The sequence below is a fragment of the Fusarium oxysporum genome, chromosome 9 (genome assembly GCF_000149955.1).
Source record: "Fusarium oxysporum f. sp. lycopersici 4287 chromosome 9, whole genome shotgun sequence".
Classification (NCBI taxonomy): Eukaryota; Fungi; Ascomycota; class Sordariomycetes; order Hypocreales; family Nectriaceae; genus Fusarium; species Fusarium oxysporum.
Genome location: NC_030994.1, coordinates 1360233 through 1369639, shown reverse-complemented (window position 1 = coordinate 1369639; position 9407 = coordinate 1360233). Strand labels below are relative to the sequence as shown.

Genomic DNA, 9407 nt, shown 5'->3' with positions numbered 1-9407 from the left:
CGCCCTCCTCCTCTTCCTGGCCAGCTTCGTCATCTGAGACTGCATCTTTGGATGCTGAGCCCTTGTTTTTACGCGGTTGATCATCCCGGTCGTCCTCCTCTTCTGAGTGGGAGTCCTCGTATCCAAGAACCTCTTCATCGGACAGCTCGATATCGTCATCTTCTTTCCTTCGACGTTTCGAATCTGGCGCTTCGTCGAGCAGTATTTGGTCTCGGTTCATGAAGTACTCGTCTTCTGAGTCGGCAACATCCTCATAGGTAGTGATAGGTCCAAGGCGGGCTTCCGAAGGATCAAGTTCTTTGGGGCCTGATAGCGCATTACTGCGCCCTGATGCCTTTCTCTTTTTAGCCATTTTCGCGGGCTGTGGGGAATTCGAATGGGTAGAAAGAAGAGACTTCTAAAGTTTTGCGTAGCCAAAGTTGCGAAAATAGCCCGTCGCAGTCGCAACTTTTTCTGAATTTTTAGCCGATAAGAGATAAGAGTAGCCCACCACCAGCCACACCCACGCCACAATTCCATCAGCCATATCCGGAAATAAAATGATCGGCTGTATAGATCAATCTGGCGCTTTGGCTGACAATAAAGTTGGCATGATGGGAACCAATTGCAACACATGGCCAGTCTCAGCTTACATGATTCAGAACACACATGATCATCGGCCGCGTATGTAGTCTCAGACAGTCCAGATCCAAACAAATGCCTCGTTTGAGGGGTTGATCAAGCATTGTCTTTGCTGTGTAGCTTCATCACCAAGATGCCTTGTAAATTGTCGGCCAAAGCCCGAATGATTCGTGAGATTCAGCATCCCACTTCCAAGATCGTCTCCCTGATATAAGCCCTTGTCAGAACCACTTCGTCAAATGCGTAGCACATTACTTCCGCTACGGCACATGCAACGACAATGGCTTCGAGTAACACCGAGTTCGGGTCTGTATACAATATGTATGTATCATCGTCCCTTCATTTTATAGTAGATGACATAGAAGCACTTCGATATCAGAATCACAAGCAAATGAATCTTCCATTTAACCGTTCCATGCGCAACAAGCGCTTAACGCTAGCCGCCTACGGCAGAAAGTGGACGTAGCTTGAGTCAGCTACCTAATGCTTTGGTGGGGACTCCTTACAGCACAATGACGAAATGCCGAAGGACTTCCCTCGGGTAGTGACAGGTACTTTTGAGTCTGGGCATAACGCGTAGACCGCTCATGTACCTCCAGAATGCATGTTGTGCTCTGGTGGCTGACCCCCTGTATTCTTTATTGCGTTTCATCATGTCTGTAATATGTCCCTTGTCCCTCTCGAGTCCGCTCGCCTGGGAACTTTCGGTAGAGAAGAGTTTATTGTATTGTGAAGAAAGAGAAAAGAATACTCTAGAAATAACAGTAAATAGAATGTTGACTTGGACGGGTAGGTGAGTTTGATTCAACGTTAACGTTGACGTTGACGACGATTCGGCGCATTTGTTACCGAATGTGGCAGGTTGACGGTTGAAGAGGCCAATAACAATAAGAAAACAACCTTAAGTTAGCACCCCTCGCTCTCTCCAAACCTTGATCTAGCTCCGGTTATCGATGAGAATCTTCCTTTCTCTTCTCCATCTCTCGATTCTCCGTGTCGTCGTCGTCAGGCGGCCTCTATTTGTACCTGATCACCCCCCGCCATCTTGATTTAAAGTCCAGTCACGCTTGGCGCGCCTCCACACTCCCGCCAACGAGGGTCACCTGGACCCTGAGAAGGTGACGGTGTGACAACCAACGAACCATCAAAGTTCTAGGACGAAGCACGGGCACGGGCGTCGCGATATACAGTACTCGGACCAGATCGTCCTTGTGTCCCAGTCTCTGTTTCACTTGCAGCTGATCTTTATCTTCCCTTTATCTCCGGAGCAGGCGCCTTGCTTTAAACTCGTATCGCCCTTGGAGCTTGCCTGTCACTCCACTCCCTGCTCCTTCAACTTCATTTCCACCATAGTTTCATTCCATCATGGCGGGACAAGAAGCAGAAGGCTCCGAGCCGCCCTCGCCACGGACTACACGAAGGCGGAATCCTTTACAGCGGAATGCTTCAACAGGAGAACTGGACGAGCGAACCCCCTTGCTCACAGCTTCAAGGTCGCGCATTCGTATCAGTGAGCAAAGCTCGACTCGTCAGCAAAAAGGATCCTTATCGCGGGACCACAGCTACATAGGTGCGCTCTTCAAGAGTATATTAATTCTGACTCTAGCTAATCATGTTTTGTGTCTCAGGTGCCTATCATGGCTCTCGAAATCATAGCCGGCATCCCTCGTGGAGCTCAAGACTGGTTAACGCCCTGTCCGACCGCCATGAGTCCTCTATGGCCGAATCGAAAGGCACAATTTTCCCTGATGAACGCATGTGGTACGATCAATTCACCAGTACCGACTGGGTGCATGACGCAATCGCCGATTCCTACAGGGTCAAGGAGCTACGGAGTCGTAAGGACTTCTGGGGCAGGGTTCGCATCATCTTTGATGGCGCCCAGGGCTGGATTCTGAGTGCTCTCTGTGGCTTTCTCGTTGCATTGATGGCATACACAGTAGATGTTGCCGAATCTACTGTCTTTGATTTCAAGGAAGGCTACTGCAGCAAAGCTTGGTACCTCAGCAGAAAGGTCAGTAATTCATGATGCGCACCTTCTTCAGCTTGTCCTTAGAACGAAGGTAGGCTAATATTGACCTTAGAGATGCTGCGCCGAGGAAGCCTGTGAGGACTGGGTAAGGTGGGCACATGTTGTGAACAGTCCTTCCGGAGACATCTGGAGAAGCTTCGCGATTTACATGGCCTTTGTTCTCGCCCTTGCTCTCATTGCCTGTTGGATGGCACTGTGGACAAAAACAGTTGTCCCATCTGCGTATCAACTGACGACTCTAGACGAGAACCTGGCTGTTGATGAACCCACACAGACATATGACGACTTGAACCCAAGTGAATCTTCGACACCTCAACCGCAACCCGATCCAAAGCCAGAGAATCCCCCTATGGTCTACTATTCTGCAGCTGGCAGTGGAGTTGCCGAGGTTCGCGTTATTCTGAGTGGCTTCGTTTTGCACGGTTTCCTGGGTGCCAGGACCTTGATTATCAAAATGGTAGCACTGATTCTAAGTGTCGCATCCGGTATGAGTCTCGGAAAAGAGGGCCCGTACGTTCACATGGCTGCCTGCGTTGGCAATATCTTGTGTCGATTATTTTCTAAGTACGATCGAAACGACGGAAAGCGAAGAGAGGTTATTTCAGCAGCCGCAGCCGCAGGAGTCGCCGTTGCATTTGGTGCGCCACTAGGCGGAGTACTGTTCGGCCTTGAAGAAGTTTCATACTTCTTCCCTGCGAAAACGCTGTTCCGAACCTTCTTCTGCTGTATCGTCGCCGCGCTGTCCCTCAAATTCCTCAACCCCTACGGTACACACAAGATCGTTCTCTTTGAAGTGAGATATCTGGTCGACTGGGAGTATTTCGAGCTTGGAAGCTTCATATTTGTGGGCATCATTGGCGGTGCACTGGGAGCGCTCTTTATCAAAGCCTCCAAATACTGGGCTCAATCCTTCAGAAGGATCCAGCTGATCAAAAAGCACCCTCTGCTGGAGGTATTCCTTGTTGCACTGGTAACGGGATTGATGAGCTATTGGAATGCTCTGACAAAGCTTCCCGTTGCTGAGCTGCTTCTGAATGTCGCATCGCCGTGCGAGGGTTCCAGTACTGACTGGGAAGAACGAGCATTGTGCCCTGGGGCTATTGATGAGATTCCCCCTATTCTGTTTGAACTGTTTGTTGCTCTCTTGATCAAGGGTTTTCTCACCGTTATCACTTTCGGCATTGTAAGTTTGATTCGGAACGAGCTGTGGTATAAACTAACACACCCAACAGAAAGTTCCTGCTGGAATTTATGTACCATCTATGGTTGTCGGAGGTTTGATGGGCCGGATAGTCGGCCATATGGTGCAGTGGGCCGTGCTACGTGTTCCGGATTGGGCTATCTGGGGAGACTGTGCATTCAACAGAGACGGTTCGTGCATCCAACCTGGTGTGTATGGTCTCATCGCAGCCGGTGCCACCATGTGTGGTGTGACAAGATTGTCTGTCACACTCGCAGTTATCTTATTCGAGCTCACGGGTAGCCTTGATTATGTCTTGCCCTTCTCTCTCGCGATCCTCGTGTCCAAATGGACAGCTGATGCTATCGAGCCCAACAGCATCTATGTAAGTCTTTTTTTTTTTTTTTTTGGCCAACGTACCGAGCAGCGACTGACTTGTACAGGACCTTCTCACCAGCATGAATTCATATCCATTCTTGGACAATAAGCATAAGCCGATCTTTACGGAAGACCTAGCTGACATTGTGCCACGGATTCGCAAAGAACGAATTATTGACATTACGAACTCACCGGTTGTACCTGCTACCAGCTTGAGAATCAAACTCGAGCTTCTGCACAGGGCTGGCGAACTCGATGGAGGACTGCCAATTGTGCGACATGGTATTTTGGTTGGGCTGATTCCTGCACCTGATCTTGGATATGCTCTTGATCAGTTAGAAGACGAAGCAACGAATCTTTGCCTCATGGATCACGTTCCTAGCATTGACGAAGATGAGGGAGAACATGACCCCACAGACTTTACACCTTACATAGATCCTGTGAGCATTCCGCGATATGTGCTACCTCGCACACCACTGACGAGTAATAGGCACCCGTTGCGCTGGATATCAGATCACCAATGGACTTGGTTTATGAGCTTTTCGCGAAGCTCGGACTCAGGTACATCTGTGTGCTGAAAGACGGCAAATATGCTGGAATGGTAAGCATTTGCTGACTGTTGCTTGAAATTGATGTTCTGTTTATGATGCTAACCTAGCTACCAGACCCACAAGAAGACCTTTGTCAGATATATGCGGGAGCATGAAAAAGACATTTAACTTGCAAGCGATTCAGGAGTTTTGGGCATTGTGGGCGTTGTTTCTGTGATACAGGCATGGCATTGGCATTGCATATCTGGTAGCGAGTTCTTTTGGGCATCAGAATCGGACGCATCAACATGATGGTTAACGCAGTTGATAAGGATGGAAGAGCCGCGTCTTCTCTAACTTATAGATTGGCATTGTGGCAGCATGAGACTTTTATGGCCACGCGGAGAATCGAGGCAACTTGTTACTCTTTGAATTGACTAGAAAGATCGGCTAACGTGGAGAATATTGTCTTCAACTCATGTGATTGTTATCTTGTTCCAATGTTTATAGATAGACGACTGTCTAGGCCATCGATAGAGCCTCCAGTCTCCCTTAACCTGCCCAAAAGGGCAGGCTTCTGGATGCCAAACGCACTAAAAGCAACGCCTGGCAGCCGAGAACTCGGACGGCTCCGAGACCGGAACCGGCCCGGTGTGTGGAACGGGAACGACGGCTACCATGTCTGGGGGTGAATCTATGCTGTATGGGAGATATGCTGCTTGTTAAATAGCAAATAAATCCCCACTCGGTAGAAAGATCACCAAACAAAGTAAGCAATCATGTCTCAAGGTGAGTTCGGTGAGGAATAGTGGTCGGAAATTCTGACTAGATTGGTGTAAGTACTGTAGCTAGAAGGCGTATCAGGATCTGAGCGCCGTTTTATACCAAGTGCCCCAAGATATGGAGATACCTACCCCGCGCCTTGACAAGTTTGGTGGATTTGGAGAGCGGGCCATGGAATCAGGAAGGTCAACCCGTGAAAGGGTGAATTGATTCTGTTATCAAACAGTACCTGGATTGCGACAGTGCCGTGGAGGATATGTAAATACGCAGTGGGTGGCAACCGGTCACGGGGCGTTCTTGAGTGTGAGATAGGCTGCAATAATGGTTGGACAATGCATCCATGGATGTTATCGGTACGTATTTGTGTAGTATCTGACCCCTGCACAGTAGACATGTCGGTACTGCAGTCTGTTATCGAGATCTGGGTCTGGGTTCATCGTGGGTAAGGTGAAGGCGGAGGTGAGGCACGGGCCTCGATACCAAGACAGGGCGAGATTGAATTGGAAGAGCAAATGGTCTCGTAGACGATGTTGAGATCAACAGTATTATCCAAATAAATCAATTGTGTCTTGCAATTTGATATGGAGGCTAGTCATGACAAGAACCCAATGTCACAAAAGATAACTGATAGCGGAGAGAATCAGAGGAGCTAAGAGATGCTGTAGGCGAGCTGGGGCGCTACAGCTTCTTACCTATTACGGCAAGTTTTCAACACGTCTAACTTCACCCCTCCCTCTTTCCTGTTTCCCTCCGCTGTCTCTCACCAACTTCCGCGCTCCGCTTGGTCAATTTCTTGAGAGCGAATGCGGGGGAAAGAAACATTTTTAGTTTTCAGTTGTAAGCTTTGGGGCTGGACTGGGACATCATGACTACCCTACCCCCGGTGTTGGGCAGGTGAGGTGAGAGCCGGGTCCGAGTAAGGACCCTTCCTTTCTGGGTTCTGGAGAAGTGATACATTATAAAAGGGCTGACGACAACCTTCCTTCCTTCTCTCCCCTCCTCTTCCATATCTCCCATCTGTGTGACATTCTCATACCTTCAAAGCTTCTATCTTAACAAGAGTGAGTTTCCCCTCTCAATTTGGCTTCTATCATGGTTGCATCTCGTGACCCTGTTTGCTTATCATGACGACACGCTTTCATTTATGCTAACGTTCTTTCCTCACTTAGCAGGCAAACCACAACTCCAATTCATACCTCACGGTCGAAGCGCTTTACAAGACATTCACACTCTTCATCAATTGCAACTCTTAGTCATGTCGGCTTTCCGCGCTGGCATGGCCGCCCGGCCTGCTGTTCAAGCTGCCCGAGCTGCAGCTTGCCGCTCTTTCGCTACTTCGCGCAGCATGCGAATGGCTGCTGCTTCTGAGAAGACCTTCTTCGCTGGCGAGCCAGAGGCCCCTACGGTCAAGACAGCTATTCCTGGCCCTAAGACCAAGAGTCACATGGATGAGCTCACCAAGGTCTTTGATACTCGTAGCGCAAACATGCTTGTCGACTACACCAAGAGCAAGGGCAACTACATCGCCGACCCCGATGGCAACGTGCTTCTCGATGTGTAAGAGTCAATTGAAAGCCAGCTTCATCACGTAACACTAACGAATAAAATAGCTTTGCTCAGATTGCTTCAATTGCAGTCGGTTATAACAACCCTGCCCTTCTCAAGGCCGCCTCCAGTCCTGAGATGGTGAACGCCATTGTCAACCGACCTGCCCTCGGAGCCTTCCCCTCTCACGACTGGGCCGATCTTCTCAAGTCCAGTCTTCTCACTGTTGCTCCCAAGGGTCTGGATAATGTCTTTACCGCCATGGCTGGCTCGGATGCGAACGAGACTGCCTACAAGGCCGCCTTTATGTGGCGCCGACAGCAGGAGCGTGGTGGCCCTGAGGTTGATTTCAGCACTAAGGAACTTGACAGTGCTATGAATAACCATGCCCCCGGAAGCCCTAATCTCTCTATTCTTTCTTTCAAGACCGGCTTCCACGGTCGTCTCTTTGGATCGCTTTCTACTACCCGCTCCAAGGCTATCCACAAGGTCGACATCCCTGCTTTCGACTGGCCTCAAGCGACTTTCCCCAAGCTCAAATATCCTCTCGAGGAGAACGTGGAGGAAAACAAGAAGATTGAGCAGGCTAGTCTTGATGAAGTAGAGCACCTTATTAAGAGCTGGCACCTGCCTCCTTGCGCCGTTGTCGTCGAGCCAGTCCAGAGTGAAGGCGGTGACAATCACGCTTCGCCTGACTTCTTCCGCAAGCTGCGAGCCCTGACCAAGAAGCATAACATTCTACTTATTGTCGACGAAGTCCAGACTGGTATCGGTGCTACTGGCAAGTTCTGGGCTCATGAGCACTGGAACCTCGAGACACCCCCTGATATCGTGACCTTCTCCAAGAAGGCTCAAGCTGCCGGTTTCTACTATGGCGACCCGGCTATCCGCCCCAACAAGCCTTACAGACAGTTCAACACATGGATGGGTGACCCTGCTCGCGCCATCCTGTTCAAGGCCATTGTCGACGAAATCAACAAGAACGACCTCGTCAACCACACCGCACGAGTTGGTGATCGCCTCTTCAAGGACCTCGAGTCTCTTAGCAAGAAGTACCCCGGTCAGATCGAGAACCTCCGTGGCAAGGGTCAAGGTACATTCATTGCCTTCGACAGCCCCAAGCGTGACCAGTTCCTGGCGGAGGCCAAGAAACTGGGTGTGAACATCGGTGGCAGTGGCGCCAGTGCCGTTCGTCTACGACCTATGCTCATTTTCCAGCAGAAGCACGCTGATATCCTTGTGGACACAATTGAGAAGATTGTTAAGCAGTAAAAGGGGGAGTACAGGAGGACCATCAAAATAGCTATTTAAGGACAGTGGAGTTTGGGATTATCTGAATAAATCAGAAAATGTTTTTAGCGAAGACCTAGGAGATCCAGATATTTCTTTTATCTCGAGGCCGAAATCTGGAATGGACTAGGCACACTTGATTGGGTGTTATGAAGCCAAGGATAATGAGGGTTAATGCAATCAACATCAGCGTCTTGCTTTCTTCATACACTTCCTTGCACCTGCTTGAGCATGATACTTTTTGTCGTGACATGCTTCCCTCTTCAATAAGCAGACAGATGTCTACTTTCCTAAGGGAGGCAATAACTTAGGACCTCAATCCTAAATGATAAAAGTACTTAGATAAGTTATCATAATCCAAGAGGCCTCTTTAATGAGTTTGTTTTTGCATCCTTTGTTAAAGGTCACAAGTTCTTTTTGCTCTCCGAGGCTGTCATATGTCGAGTAGGTATGCAAATTGTATCCAATTGCGCTTAGGCAAGGAATGCAAGTTTGTGTCTCACTTGATACAATTGTTATTAGTTCATAAACTCTGTCTATTGGTGCCTGTATACGGTCCTGAAGATGTCCTGAAGTTCACGCCTCCTATTAGTCTCCCTGCTTTACAGGTTACGTGAGAGTCAAACCAGCTGCTCTCTTATCATTGGCCTTTGTCTATGCCGTCCTCATCAACCTTAGACCATCATTAACATCCATGCCTAGCATTATCGTATCAACTATCCCACGAGTAGTCGATGAAGCCCCCTTGTTCTCCCTCGTTTGCTCATTCAGAAATGTTTGTGTCATCTCCCTAAGTCTTTCTCTAACGTCGATTCGTGGTCTCCTTATCCGATTTTGGTTTTGTTTCTTGCATCTGATCTGATGCTCTGCTTTGCATTATGCGACTTTGGTCGTCAGTTCCCATCGGCTGCAATGAGCTTGATCGTTTGTTTGGAGAACCTTCTTGCTTTTGCACGCGCGGGTACCGCTTCACTAAGGGATCTCGGGCGGTTAGACATCTGTTCTCCATGCTATCAGAGTATTAGCTGACGCCCAACAGACGAAATGC

At 49.0% G+C, this 9407-nt stretch overlaps 3 protein-coding genes across 6 annotated transcripts in view; 2 read left to right on the top strand and 1 right to left on the bottom strand.

Moving 5' to 3' along the window:
* Window positions 1-454, bottom strand: part of FOXG_20030 (uncharacterized protein) — a 2146-nt gene extending 1692 nt beyond the window's left edge. Inside the window, exon 1 of the mRNA XM_018400305.1 lies at window positions 2-454. Within this exon, the coding sequence (XP_018246523.1) occupies window positions 2-352 (351 nt within the window). The 5' untranslated portion in view covers window positions 353-454. The remainder of the gene's footprint in view (window position 1) is intronic.
* An 809-nt stretch (window positions 455-1263) lies between these two features.
* Window positions 1264-5243, top strand: FOXG_09338 (chloride channel, other eukaryote). 3 transcript variants are annotated; one of them, XM_018388455.1, is made up of 7 exons: window positions 1264-2191; window positions 2250-2635; window positions 2706-3836; window positions 3886-4218; window positions 4277-4651; window positions 4702-4812; window positions 4877-5243. In XM_018388455.1, the coding sequence occupies exons 1-7, from the start codon at window positions 1987-1989 to the stop codon at window positions 4928-4930; spliced, it is 2595 nt and encodes an 864-aa protein (XP_018246520.1). In that variant the 5' UTR covers window positions 1264-1986; the 3' UTR covers window positions 4931-5243. The 3 variants fall into 3 exon arrangements, with proteins under 3 accessions (XP_018246520.1, XP_018246521.1, XP_018246522.1); XM_018388456.1 differs by having other exon boundaries at window positions 4702-5243; XM_018388457.1 differs by lacking the exons at window positions 1264-2191; window positions 2250-2635 and having other exon boundaries at window positions 2659-3836.
* Window positions 5244-6285: 1042 nt separating this feature from the next.
* On the top strand, window positions 6286-8712 carry FOXG_09337 (4-aminobutyrate aminotransferase). Of its 2 annotated transcripts, none has more exons than XM_018388454.1 (3): window positions 6286-6585; window positions 6697-7081; window positions 7135-8619. In XM_018388454.1, exons 2-3 carry the CDS (start codon window positions 6780-6782, stop codon window positions 8339-8341), a joined length of 1509 nt encoding a protein of 502 aa, XP_018246519.1. In that variant the 5' UTR covers window positions 6286-6585; window positions 6697-6779; the 3' UTR covers window positions 8342-8619. The 2 variants fall into 2 exon arrangements, with proteins under 2 accessions (XP_018246519.1, XP_018246518.1); XM_018388453.1 differs by having other exon boundaries at window positions 6341-6585; window positions 6694-7081; window positions 7135-8712.
* The last annotated feature ends 695 nt before the right edge of the window (window positions 8713-9407 follow it).